The following is a 14,834-nucleotide window of genomic DNA, read 5'->3' as shown; positions in this document are numbered from 1 at the left end:
CACTCAAAGCCGAAATTTGTAACCTTTTTTAATTATAATCCCACGTTAAAATATTTGAGGTTTTATCCGGATCGAAACACTAACTTCGCATTTTTCATTTAACCATTTCGGGTTAGATTTATTTTTTATGATGATCACGAATTTTCTTTGTTACAACAATAGTAATTTTTGTATATAATAGTGTGGTAAGATCATTGTACTACGAATAGCAATACAAATAAGTAATACAAATGTGCGTAACTTCGTTCATAATTTTTTTCTTTTACCTATAATAATTCTGAAATTTACTTTGAACAACGTAGTTATTTATTTATTTATATAACTAAAATTAAAATTATGATCCACAGCTCAATTAATATGGATGAAACCCCAAAAAATTTATGGGAGGATACTGATGGAGATAAATATCAGGTAAGCAATTTAATATTTTTAATAATTATAATTATTTTATTGAATTTTTGTAGTTAAAAATATTAATGATTTTTTGTCTATTAAAAGGTCCATGTTACAATTCCTACTATTGATTCAACTATTGAATCAGAAAATGTAGATGAAAGAGTAGTTTATATAGAGGATGTGGAAAAAAGAATACAAGCGTATGGAATATGTGGAGAATGTAAAGAACCTGGCACAGGATGGAAATGGTGTCAACCTTGTAATGCTAAAAGATTTAAAGATAACTTTAAAAATTGGACTAGTGGAAATAAAGATATTGATGAATTTATACAGCAATCACAACTTAATGCTGTACATCATAAAAAATATCTTGAATGGATACCTTTTGGAAAATTTCAAAATATCAATTATATTGCAAAAGGTGGTTTTGGTAAGATTTATACAGCTGAATGGCCTGAAGGAGATATTGAATATTGGGATATTAAAAATCAAAAATGGTATAGAAGTCCACATGATAAATATGTATTGAAAAGTTTGAATAATTTTTCTGATATATGTTCAGATTTTTTAGATGAGGTAATTTAAACTTATTTTGTCTTATATATAAAGTTTGTTATTTGCATTTATTTATTAATAAAATTTTTCCTTTTTGATGATAATTAGATTAAATCTTATCTTCAGATTCATTTTTATGATATTGTTCAATGTTATGGAATCACTCAAAATCCAAATAATAAAGAGTATATGATAGTTTTATTTTATTGTAATGGTGGAAATTTGAGAAATTATTTAAATAAATCTAAACATTATATCAATTATAAATCAAAAATTGATAAATTACAACAAATTGCAAGAGGACTTTTAGATATTCATAATGCTGAAAAAGTTCACAAAGATTTTCATTCAGGTAATATATTACTTGATAATCATTGTCCATTTATAAGTGATTTAGGAATGTGTCAACCAGCAAATATAAAGCAAACAGTTAAAGAAGAAGGAATTTATGGAGTATTACCATATATGGCACCAGAAGTTTTACGTGGACAACAATATACAAAAGCAGCAGATATTTACTCATTTGGAATAATAATGAATGAATTTCTTTCTGAAGAAATTCCTTTTAATGATATTCCTCATAATGAATTTTTAGCTATTAAAATATGTAAAGGAATTAGACCAACAATTTCTAAAGACATACCAAAGTTACTTGCAGATTTGATAATAAAATGTTGGGATGCTGAAATAAAAAATAGACCAACCATTAAGGAATTGTATCAGATATTAACAAAATGGAATGAGGAAAAAGATAATAGTGAAACTGAAATTTATCTTCAATTAGAAGGATGTGATAAAACTAGAGAAGAAAAATTCAAAAACAGGTCAAATGAAGATAAATACAAAAGCTTCCAAACACATCCACAAGCAATTTATACTAGTAGACTTTTAAATTTCAAAAATCTTCCAAAACCAGTAAATTCTTCAGATTTACCATCTTTTCAATTTAGTTCAGGTAATTAAATTTTATTTTATTTTATTTTATTATATAATCCATTTTATATCATTAATGTTATTTTTATTTTTAATAGACACTAGTTATACTGCTCAATCAACATCAGAAAATCTAAGTAAGTATTCCCTTTATTATTATAATTATTTATTTAAATTTATTAACATTTAAATACTATAAATACATAATATACAGTTTCAGAATGCTTAGATGTTCAATTAAGTGAATTAGGTAAGTTATTATTATTTGTCAAATAATTTTATTAATATTCTATATCTAATTTGTTATATTTTATAGAACTAAATGACATTTATCAAGATGATGAACATAATATTGAATGAAGTTTCTTTTATGTGAAAGTTGATGTCAGATAGTTTAAATATTAATAATAATAATTCATGTATTGAAGTTAGTTTACTTCTATTTTTCATTCATTTATCTATTATATTTTATAAATTTTTATCTTAGTATTTTATTTACATAATATAGATTTATTGGATTTTATATTTTAAGAATAATTTATATTAATAAAGAATTAAAATTTTTTTTTTGTTATGCTTATTTGATGACATAACCTGTAATACAGTAAGTATATTTGCAACTGCAAATATTCCTTTCAATGTATCTTTGCTCAATGATAATTGTTACAAATTCTTAGTGAAATTCATTTAATTATATCATTTTATGTGTAATAAATGGTTTTGGTTAATACTTAAGGTAGTTAGATCAAGTTAACTAAAATTCACTTTTTTTTCAAGATGCGATTAATCACATGATATTCTATCAAATTATATAAGCGTTAATAAGCAATTTTTTCTTCACTTTGATTTCAGCAATTAAGTAAATTATTTAATTTATTGTGAAAGATTAGGATTTATATTACGAAATAAAAATCAATTAGGCTTTATCAGAAGAAACGTGTATATATATATATATATAACAAGATAGGTTTGCTAAATTCGGTGGATATGAAAATTAAGAACATTGCATTGGATTATTTTGGATACTAATGTCATAGTGTACCGCACATGATAGCGATAGGAATTTTTGATATTATAAACATTATATATTAAAATAATCATTTTGATTATCTTCAACAAGAGAAAGAGATATAAACCACAAGATTTTGTTCATACAATCACACTCATATTTAATGATAATTAATATTTTTTTGGTCAATTAAATTCACTATTCAATATTTGAGAATTATCTATCGGATTAGTGTCAATATCAATATCAATAGGCAAAAGATAGTAATAATAAATGTCCACAAAATAGATATATAGTAGATATAATAGGTTTTTTGTTAATATCACTAATATTAACATTATTTTCATTCACATGAATGACTGGGCATTATTTAGATATGAATTATATTTTAGACAAAGTAAGATCAATTCGTGGAACACGATGCTTTATACTTTGATTTATAATTATTTATTATATGGAATAATATAAAGAATTAAAATGTAAAGAAATTATTATTGGTATTTCTGACATGCAATGATGATGTGCTACAATTTGTGTCACTCGAAAAATTTTTTCGAATTTTTTTTTTTTTTAGAATACTGACGAAATAAAATGATTCCGGATTTAATTTATTAACTAAACATCCTGTATCCCCCCTTCTCAGAAGAAAAACTTTTATTTTTTAGAGCAAAATAAATGCGATTAATGCGAAAGAAATCAATATATTAATTGGAGAGAAGGCAACAAAAAAGTCAGAAAAAAAATTATAAGTAGGTCAGACCAAAAAAAAATACATCGCAAGTAGGATGCGTGCGCAAAAACAAACCGAAATAATTGTCGACGACGATTAATAATGAAAAAATATTAAGTAGAAATTAATATAAATTACTCAAAGCTGTAATATTTGTATCGCTTTCTTCTGACACTTGAGACGTAATTTTACCATTAAAATAAATTTAATTATCCATAATTTTTAAATTAAACTTAATATTTCAATTAATATTTTTAATAGACAAGTTTATTGCTTTTTTTTTTATATATATACATAAAACGCTTGTTAAATTAATGAGAATTACAATGTTATCACGTTGATTACAATTAACAAAATTTATTTGATTAAAAAGATAAATAAAAAATTTAGTTCTATTCTCTATTCTCGTCTTTATATTATAGAAATAAAAAATAAAATAAATAAAAATAAAAACTTGATTAAATAAATAAAAAGTACAAATAGTGGGTAAATTTAAAGGAAAAAACTTAATTTTTTTGAATGAAATAAACCATAAATTCAAAAAACAAGGGTTTCACAGGTGATTATTTATGACACCCGTTAGATGTTGAATATTTGGTTTATTCATTCACATAAAATTTAATTTAAAATATTAAGTTAAAAAAAAACGCGGTTTTCATTCTCTGGCATTATCTATTAATACTAAGTTTGGTTTCACAATTATTTCCTAGCATTATCTATTAATATTAGTTTATCATTAGTTGTTAAAAAAAAATTCAGTTCTTTAAATCGGATTCAGCTTTGGATTAAGGTCAATTAAGTATCTTCACCCTCGATATTAATGAATTTTGAAATCTTTTTTGTAAATTAAAAGGGAAAGAAAGTTTGTTAATGTTTATAATTACATTGTAAAGTGATAAATGAGAAAATAGTCACTTACACATATGGCTGATTCTAATTTCTAAGCACTAGATTGTTTGAATGGATTTGATTAGCGTTTGGTTGATTCTAAGAATTCCGATTGTTGAATAGGTTAAATTAGTGTTTGGTTTGATTCTAAGCACTTGGTTGTCGAATGGATTCTAATGGTGTTTGGTTGATTTTAGTACTCGATAAGTTATCAATCAGGTTACTACCTTCCTTTTGGTAACTTATTATTCATTCTATAATACTCCGACTCGCTGTAAAAATAAAAAAAAAATATGTATCAAAATGATTGGAATAATTAATTGCAATCACCAAACAACTATTTCTTACCAGAGGAAACTCACGAATGAAGAGCTTAAAGAGAATTCAATGAATTGGGGTCCGTTATATAGACCTTGGCAGTACGTAAATTAATGATAAAAAACTTGTTTTTTGAAAAAGAGGCTTACTGACATGCTGTATCATTAAGATGAGATCCAATGAAATCATAGTAAGTGGATTCATATAAAGATTTTAAATGGAACTTTACAGGCGGAAGCGAGATACTGAGACATCCCATAATTAGCCCCAAAAAGCCTTCAAAAGCCAATCTATAACTGCGACCGTGCCGGCTTGTCGTAAATTTTACTGCACCTGTGACTATGAATGAATTATTCAATCAACATATCCGGGAAGATCCTTGGGCAGTGCTAGCATAGATGACAACCAAGACACAGCTAAGGACAAATAAGCCTAAAGAAATTTACATAGATGTAATCTAGTTATGAATCGGTTGAACGTTAGACATAATCGGGTGTGCAACTTATTGGTCCCATTTACACAATTATGCAGAACCTGGGCAGTGAGTATATGTATATTATATTTGTGTAAATGGCAGGAGATAAACAAGTTATGCACTAGAATCAAAATGATCAGCCTAACGGTTGATCATTTATACCCGTAACAGTACTATGCCACATTTTCACACGAACCAATGATATGATTCATGTGAAAATCAGATATTTTATCTCAACTAATAAATCTAAGTATGTGTTATTTAGATTTTGTCTATACACGTATTTTGTTAATGTAATATGTATTGTATATCCAGTTCTATTAAAAATAGAATCTTCAGGCTGATTATTTTAGATTAAAAATGCGATCCGTGTTTTATCTTACCATGTTTTTTCCGTGAATGTATCGTTTTCACGGAATTTTTACGGAAGACACGGAGAAATAATGGAAATATTCGGATAAAAATTTTTTATAGGGTCTTGTTTACAAAAAGAAACTGAAAAATTAGTATTATTTCGTTAAAAAAGCTAAACAATAAGAAGAAGATACGGTATAATATTTTCGAAGCCATACCTAATTTCAAAGAAAAAAATATATCTTCAAACTCAAAAATGGCGTCCAAGTCCAGGAAGCTGACCTATCGTAAGAAAAGCAGAGAAAATACGAAATGTCAACTCGTGTTTCGTTTTTAACAAAAGAACTAAAAATTAAAAAAGATTTGAAGTGCTTATATTCAAAATTACGCTCAAAACGCGTCTAAGAAGCCGTATACAGACCTACAAAAAGAGAAAATTGAAATTCATTACATTTTGTTATAAAAAATTTTTCTTTTTGACTTTTTGAAAGTAAATACCTTCGAAATTCCATATATTCCATCCAATTTTGATTTATTTGTAAGTCCTAAAGAGACAAATGAAATAAATTTTAATAAACCACTTTCTTAAAAATAAAAAAGCAAATATCTGTAAAAAAATATGTCGAAGTCGACGAATTTACCAATCATGTTCGTTCAAGATTTCGAAATCTTAAAACCTAAAAAAAAAATCAACGAAGCGTTAATAAGCATTAATTAAAAAAGTTAGAGAAAAAAAAACAAGATTGTACCAGAGTTCAGGACTTATATTTTACAAAAAAACAAAACAAAGTTGTTAGCTAACGTTTCGTTGTAATAAAATAACAAAATTATTAACTTCGAAGATCCAAATCATACAATACCTTCGAAATGTTGAAGTAGCGTCCTGCGTCTCAGATAGAATTTCGAAAGTTTATCTTCGAAATAGGAATCAAGTACCTATTTTCGGCTTCCTTAGTAAAGTTTTATCCTCATTAAATCCAACGTCTGAAACCTAAAAAAAGAATGAAGCGAACATTTCATGTTAAAAAAAATTTCGAAGTAGTAATACCTTCGAAATCTTGCATAAGCTTATTGTCCAAAGATCGGTCAAAACCTGAAAAAGATGAAATTTAGTTACTAACTCCTATTTATTAAAAAAGGATACAAATAAAAAAAAGACTATTTACCTCTGAATATCGAGTAATTTAACTTCACAAAAAAAAAATTAATTTCGCCTAGATGTTTTTCTAAGTCAAGTTCACCTGTGTAAATATATTTAAAAAAAGTGAATAATTTTGAGCTATAAAATTACCCAAAAACAATTTAATCAAATAATAAAATTAATCTCTTACCCTAGAACTATATCAAAAACGAGTAAAGTAATATTTGATTTACTAAACATAATATCACTCTTTGTAATCCATTTAGCAAATAAAAGTGCACTTTTAAAGTATCAAAAACGAGCACGGAAAATTACCAAGTACTCTAAATTCTCTTGTATTGTTATTTTCGCCGACTCGCATGAAATACATCAAATAGAAATAAATTACGGAAAGGTTTTTTTCTTGATCATTTAAACCTACTGTATTTTCGAGAGAATAAAATTTTGTACATTAATCTGACAATTTCAATGGCACCTTTCAAAATGTCTGCAAATATGGTAAATATATTAGCCGAATATGTATAGTGTGCCACTGTGCCATGGTCTTAAAAGAAAATATTTATTGTGGCTGGTAATTATTCTCTTCTAAACCGTATTGGATTAAGATCATTTTTGCAGACAATAATAAAATTTTCTGATTTGACAGTAAATCTTGGTCTTATAGGTGGCGCTCCGATCTCTGGTTGATTATAATTACCTAAAAAATTTTTTTGTTTATTTGTTAATATATATTGTAAAAAAAAAATAAATAAATAAATAAAAAATAAATAAAATGTATAATTTTTTTGTCTTGTTTTATTCTCAGTTCAATTGTTCTTATTTCAATCAATTTTAATCTACGTATATCTTGGTAGTCTGTAGCATCACCAGGAAAAAAAGATTATATATTTAATTGGTACAGGTACGATGCAGATGTGGGTACAGTTATAAGATCGTCACAGGTACAATTCAATTCGTACCAACAGTACTTAGTACCATTTTTTAACGTAAAATTTAAAGTCTTCACATAATATAATATATATATATATATATAAATTTATAAATAAAATAAAAATTGCAAAATTATTTATCGCAGTTTTCAGAATTCTGTGTACGTTGTGATTTCTGAGTGAGGACGATTACGGGACGATTACAGGACAACATTGTCCGATTTTTGTCCTGTAATCTAAAAATTTTTTATCAGATGATCTATAAGAGGGTAGCACAATTTTGAAAAGCGCAATAAATCAATGCATGTTACCAAACGTTACATGCTTATATGAACTCACATCAATAAGAATATGATCCTAGTCAAAATTGAACTTAAAGCAGATTATAATGTAAAAAAATCATGATTTGCTAATTTAAGTTAAAAAAAAATCATTCAGGAATGGACTGAATAGAACTAAAAATTTCCTATTAAAAATAGAAAGATATTTTATTACTCTACTAACTGTTCCAATAGAAATAGCTTTACCATTCATCAAACTATCACGCACATACTGTGCTAAAAAACTGTAAAAATAAAATATGAAAGTCGATATCAGGTATTAATTATAAATAATAATTTAAATATAAAATATCTCAAATATAAAAATGAAATTACAAATAAAAAAAGGAGTTTTTATTTAGAGTTAGACTTAAGACTTATGTGACTTATATTACTTATATGACTTTATAACTTATAACTTATATGGCTTAAGATTTCAACTAGTACCCACCCATGGCTTTATATAATTTTTTTTTTTTTGTAAGAAAATTTCAGAAAATAGAATTGTTAATTAGTCACTATAAAATTATGTCATATCTCATATCCCAATTTTTTTATATTCCTGTATTGTAATGGTGCGTATCACCGAACAATGAAAAGCCGATAATAAAGATGATAAAAAAATTTACGAAGATAACGAAAGTGAAGATTTAAATGATGATTATTACAAAAACGATGAAAAAACTGACGAAATACAAAATGACGATAAAAAATAGAGTTGTGACGGTATTATTACGAATACAACAATACGACGTTGTAGTGTATGTTGAGGTTAATTCCTTCTGATCATATATCTAATCATATATTAAAACATATTATTATATTAAGATAATTACAATTGCCACTAAATCAATAATAAATAAATAATTTTTACCAGATATTTATTGCGGATGTATTAATCAAGATCGTTAAAATAAACATCAAATGCTAATGGTGACTGTGGCTGTTCGTGTTCATTATTTAGAAGTAGCTCTGGAAGTGGTTGTGATATCGGTAAATGAAATTCATCTGGGAACCAGGAGTCATCCAGTGACTGATTATCTTCGTGTAATAACTGTTGGTAATTTACATATTGTTGTGGCAATGGTTGCGGCGGTATTGTTGACAATTGCGGATGCAGTTGTGGTTGCAGTTGTGGTTGAAATAGAAGTGGTGTTACTGCTGATACGCAGTGTATCGGTAGTTGTTGTGGTTGATACTGCGACTCATCTGATAGTTTGTGCATTTTCCAGTATTCGACTGGTGAAGATAATGGTTGTGGTTGATAATATTCATATGAGTGAGGTTGGTAATAAACATATGGTTGGGTCAATGGTGGACGTGGTAATAGTAACGGTAATTTCTTTTTTGGTGGTTGTGGTGGCGGTTGCGTCGATGGCGATTTTGGGTTTCTTAATTTGAATCTGCGATTTCCTTCAATCGCCAAAATTTTAAAGAACTTCTTTATTTCTTCGGACTCTTCTTTCCACATTTTCTTTGATTTACTACCGCAACCCTTTTTATTAAGCCGCGCCAATACATTTCGTTGATATAAGTTATACGAATTATTGTTGTATCTATCTCGTAATAAATTATCAATATTCATGTTTAACTTACATGGCGGATTATTCTTTATTTTTAAAAATTCTAGATGATTTAAAGTTTTTTTTGTTTCTTTCATTATTTTTTTATTGAGAATATAAGGATGATATTTATTTAGGTAAAGAAATTTTTAATATGAATAATTGTTTTGATATCGTACTTATATATAATTTTTTTAGTAACAGATTTAGAATAGAAGCCTCTTATTTTAGGGTATACAGCGAGAATTTTAAGGACCGAATATAATAGAATATTTGCAGATGGCCAGATGTATCATTATAAATACTTTTTTGGATTAAAATTATACAATATATATCAATATATATACATACAATATACTATACAAAAAAGAGGACTAGGGTTAAGTCAAAATAAATGCGCTATCCAATAAATTTTGTACGAATCTATGTTGAAAAACTTTCGATCGATAAAAATAATATTTCTTTGTTTAAAAGAACCAATCATTTCATTTAAAAAATTTTAGAAGGTTCTACAAAAATTTTTTTCTGACGCATTTTGCGATTCGAAGCATGATAAATAATAATACGCTTAACCCCTATATTGATCTTTAATAAGAAAAATATGAACTTTGACATTTTCGGGATTCCGGAGGAAAACTAAATTTAACAAAAACGTAAATAGCCAGTCATTTCTCACATGCTTTGGTGTTTTCTGAAGGTCTTACAATATATTTTGATGTAACTGCATTTCGCTGTAGAAAAAAAACCCAAAAATCATACAAATTTATTTAATTAATTACGTTATATCGTGCATAATCTAATAAATCTTATTTATTAAATAACCTGTACAACTCCTAATTAAGTAGTCCTGATCTAAAATAATAGTCTTCTTTCTTTTTGATATAAAATATATTATTGGAGAGATTATATATAATGATGTAAATTTTGCCAAAAATAGAAATCATGTTGAATCCGGATTTGTAAAACCATCATGCAACTGCGCCAAAATTATAATTGATTGCGTGTGTCGAGTCCAAATTTGTGAACAACACAAAGTATTTTTGTTAGAGCTATATTATTAATGTTTTTATAATTTTTTTTTTTTTTTTGCAATACTTTATGCGAATTATTATCTCGTTAAAAATGATATTTAAATAGCCCGCAACGTTAATATTGGATTTTATTATATTAATTTATATTCATCTTTACGAGTTCATTATGTCACGTGTTTGATATGTTGAATTCAACATTGGACAGAAATTTTTTTTTTTTTGATCTACCCCATTTTTATTCGTACATTCATCGACTGCGAATACCCCAAAAAATTTTTTGTTAAAATATAGAGATATAATCTAGGATTTTCATGAATTTATTCTTTTCAAGAAACAAATATTATAAAGTCAACCACAAACCATATTAAAGTGTAATTACAAAAAAATAAAATCTGATCTTTTTTTCTTGTATATTGATGCAATCACAATGCTGAATAGGTTACAACTTCGGTTAAGAAGATTCTGGAATACAGTAAAAAAGCAGATAATTTCCGGTAAGTTTTAATTTATTAATAAATATAAGTTGTAAAAGTAAGTAATTTAATTTATTTTATTTTATTGGAAAAATGTTCTTGATCCATGTCATAAGTTCATCTTTTAGTATCTACTACTTAAAGTGAGAAAGCAATAAATAAATATATTTGTGACACGAACCGTTAAGTTTATAAGAAAATTTTGCCGATAATGAAACATTTAAGAACCTTATTGACACATAAATAATTGAAGATTTGGAACATCGCTGCGATCGTAAATTTAAATGAATATTTACTTCGTTCAAAACAACCTTATAATATCTCCAAATCTGTGAATACGCATTCATACAACACACTTCAATTTTATAACCTTACAGCCTTATAGTATTAGCTCAATGGTTCAAGCAAGGTGTGAAAGCACCAGAATAAAATCACTGGGATCACCAACTCCATAATGCACACGCCGACTCTTGTATTTATTTTTTGATTTTTGGTGAAAATCAATTGGCGTCATCAATCATCATACACGTCTGTATGGCAGAATTATTATATTATCTATTTTCGGTATTTTTCTATTCATATATTATTCATTAAACATAAATTTAAATTTTTTCAGAAAATTTCTGTCTCACATGCTTATTTGCTAAGTGTATTAAATATACAGCCAGACAAGACATGTTAAGTGTTTTTTATTTACCGTAAAAGGAGAATTTTTTTTGCATAATTCTTTTTAATTCTTCTTGTTAATAATGTTAATAATGATTTTTTTTATGAATAAAGGGTTAAATAAGGGAATTGTATAATATTACATTTGATATTGGTGTGCTATCTTCTTGTCTGTCTTTTTCTTGCAAGAGATACGTCGATGAATATTGCAAAAATTGGAATCCAAAAGTACAGCAACCAATACAAACCGTGCAGATGATAATAATGATGAAGAATTAGGTTATGATAACAATCGGTAAGAGAAATCGAATGACAACAATGACGATAATGATGATTAGCAGATTTTTAATCCATATTGTTGTTGCACGGGTGTGCTTAAACACGATAAGCAAATTTTCAAAGCCTCAGAGTTTCTTGGAAATTGCATCATTTCAAATCGCTCCTCTGCTTCTGGCAAAGTAATTACTTGATCATAGAATTCAACGTTACTTTCTTTTTTCACAATTCCTAACAAATATACTGTATATATTTTAAATATATTTATTAATATTTAATAAAATTTTAATTATTTTTTTTATTCTTACTTCGTCTTTTGGATTTGATTCATTGATTATCAATTTCCATTTTATCTATTTCACATCATACACTATTTCACATCATATACAACTTCTCGAAATTATCGATTGACATTTGAACCTCATCTAGGGTTATCATCAGGAATTTTTTCCACTAAAAATCCACATGGAAATCCACATCGAATATTGTTGGAAATCCGAATAGTTAGAATATTTTCCAAATCCTGTGACAAATCACGTGGTATTTTCGGCGTAGATCCACAAAATTCGGCATAAGATATATGGGAATGTATGGAATTTCACATATTTCCGAACTAATCCATGTGGAATTACATGGATCGATCTACCTAAAAATTTCATGATCTTCAACTACGAAATATATTCTAATTGGCGTTTTAATTTGTTCTTTGAATTTTTTTACATTAGTTTTTTTTCGGAATTTCGTTATCTTCTTCTTGTTCTTCAAGTTCGGTATTTTTATTAGTAGATTCTTCATCCTGGCCTCTAAAATTTACCATTCTACAAGACGTCTTTTGATCGAAAACACTCATTATTTTCGCCCAACCACGCACGTCGTTGTTTTTTGTATAAGTTTTTTATATTTTTCATTTTCAGTCTTTAAACGTTAATAGTTTGAAGAGAGGAACCTCAGTTGTTAATTAAAATTTTCGCGGACGTAGTTAAAAGTATAATTTTTACTCGAAATTTATAAGTTTGCGTATCAGGCTAACTAAAGGTAATAATCCGCAAACAATTATCAGACTATCAGTTATAATAAGCAAGTTTAGTTTTGAGAAAAAAGGTTTGCAAGAGAGGATCTGGAAGTATATATATACTTTCAGTACGTGTGAAAAAAAAATAAAAATGAATAATACGGGTTTATCATTAGATTATGATTCAAGAGTATTATACTACGTAATCTTTTGGTAGCACGATTGACCATATTAACGTATTGTGGCTTTGTGTGATTGTGTGATATACATGATATACACCCATGTGAAATCAAATTATTCCAAGGGTTTTATACGCACCAACAAAAATATAATTTGAAATAAACGAAAATTTAGTAAGTCAAACATACCCCGTTGTATAATTAAAGATAAAAACAATTTTAAAACTTTATTATCCGCCATTACAAAGGATTATTGTAATTAATTTCTTTATATGATTGCTCATTGTTTCTGAATTCATAATTCATGATAGTACAAATGATACAGATTATACAAATAATAATAGTATGCAAGTTGGCCAGAGAAATTTCGCAATAAGGTCGGCTAAATAAACTTTCCGAAACATGCTTTGTATTACCCTAAGATTTCTAAGATTTGCAATTACCGTATCGGCAATTAGTCCAACGATTCGAGTGTTGAATAAGTGATTTATCCGATTTCACGTGACCGTGATCAAAATACCGAATATTTTGATTTGAAAGGAGGTTTTCAAGAATTTTTAGAATTTCGGTGTTAATGTTGAAGAATCAATTTCGCTGCATTTGGAAATGGTTATGAACATGTTTAATTATAAAATTTGATTAAGGCCAAAATTTTTAAGAAAATTGTTAATTGCTTTGGCACGATTTTATTGACTACGAGAGAATGCGATCACATAACAAATTTTTTTTTTTTTAAAGAAAAAACATTTTATATATTTTATTTTCGTCTCAAATAATTTAATATCATGAAATAATTATTAATAGATTAATTTTAGAAATATTGTAAAATCAAAAACTATTAGTTAATATGAGTTTTTTTCGGAATAAACTAGAAAAATGGTCATTTATCGGAGTTATTTTATAGGTATGGTAGTGTATTAGCTGGTCTTAATACTATTTACTACAGTATTTCTTTATATATAATAGTGAATAAAATTGTACTAATTGTAAGAACATTTGTGAGTCAAGAAAGAATAAATTTTATTAATCTAAATTGTAAATGTTTGTCCGTGTATATAACATGTTGCTTCGGAATTTATAACTTCAAATTATGGAAATTATTCAAATTGGTGTTATATTTTAAATGATTGGATATTAACGATATAGATATCGTATATATCGTGCCGAAATTATCAAACATTATGTTTGATAATTTCGTCGATACGATTTACAGTATATGTTGTATAGTACGAAAATTTTTATTTAGAATGATAAGCGAAAAGTTTGTTTTATATAAAGTCGCTCCATTTTTTATAATGAATAAATTGGAAAGTATTTTTTTTTTTTCTAAATGTTTTCAATTGGAATTTTACACTTTTTTTACGGTTCTATTTATAATGTAGGCAATAGTGTTTTTTTAATTTCTTGTGTACATATTTAGAAGTTGAATGTTTCAAATTTAAGGAAAACAAGTTTAAGAAGAAAAACAAATAATCCGAATGCATATAATAAGATACCTTTGTTCACTAGCCACAATTAAAATTTACGGTATATTTGTTTCCTGAATACGGAAACAATTAAAATAAAACTCTTGTGTTTTAATTCTTC

General features: G+C 26.6%; 3 protein-coding genes across 4 annotated transcripts; 1 reads left to right on the top strand and 2 right to left on the bottom strand.

Moving 5' to 3' along the window:
- Positions 1–336: 336 nt before the first annotated feature.
- On the top strand, positions 337–2,244 carry OCT59_026552 (uncharacterized protein; the record flags this gene model as incomplete). Its single annotated transcript, XM_066143232.1, has 7 exons — positions 337–411; positions 499–826; positions 959–972; positions 1,060–1,906; positions 1,983–2,021; positions 2,099–2,134; positions 2,201–2,244. The coding sequence occupies 7 exons, from the start codon at positions 337–339 to the stop codon at positions 2,242–2,244; spliced, it is 1,383 nt and encodes a 460-aa protein (XP_065992770.1).
- A 1,624-nt stretch (positions 2,245–3,868) lies between these two features.
- On the bottom strand, positions 3,869–6,306 carry OCT59_026551 (uncharacterized protein; the record flags this gene model as incomplete). Of its 2 annotated transcripts, XM_066143230.1 has the most annotated exons (7): positions 3,869–4,457; positions 4,543–4,783; positions 4,860–4,883; positions 4,979–5,168; positions 5,877–5,940; positions 6,157–6,203; positions 6,300–6,306. In XM_066143230.1, the coding sequence occupies 6 exons, from the start codon at positions 6,304–6,306 to the stop codon at positions 4,735–4,737; spliced, it is 381 nt and encodes a 126-aa protein (XP_065992768.1). In that variant the 3' UTR covers positions 3,869–4,457; positions 4,543–4,734. The 2 variants fall into 2 exon arrangements, with proteins under 2 accessions (XP_065992768.1, XP_065992769.1); XM_066143231.1 differs by having other exon boundaries at positions 4,543–4,883.
- Positions 6,307–8,943: 2,637 nt separating this feature from the next.
- Positions 8,944–9,708, bottom strand: OCT59_026550 (uncharacterized protein; the record flags this gene model as incomplete). Its single annotated transcript, XM_025332607.2, has 1 exon — positions 8,944–9,708. One exon carries the CDS (start codon positions 9,706–9,708, stop codon positions 8,944–8,946), a length of 765 nt encoding a protein of 254 aa, XP_025169746.1.
- Between the last annotated feature and the right edge of the window lie 5,126 nt (positions 9,709–14,834).

Source organism: Rhizophagus irregularis, chromosome 6 (genome assembly GCF_026210795.1).
Source record: "Rhizophagus irregularis chromosome 6, complete sequence".
Classification (NCBI taxonomy): Eukaryota; Fungi; Glomeromycota; class Glomeromycetes; order Glomerales; family Glomeraceae; genus Rhizophagus; species Rhizophagus irregularis.
This window is presented reverse-complemented; position numbering and strand designations above follow the sequence as displayed.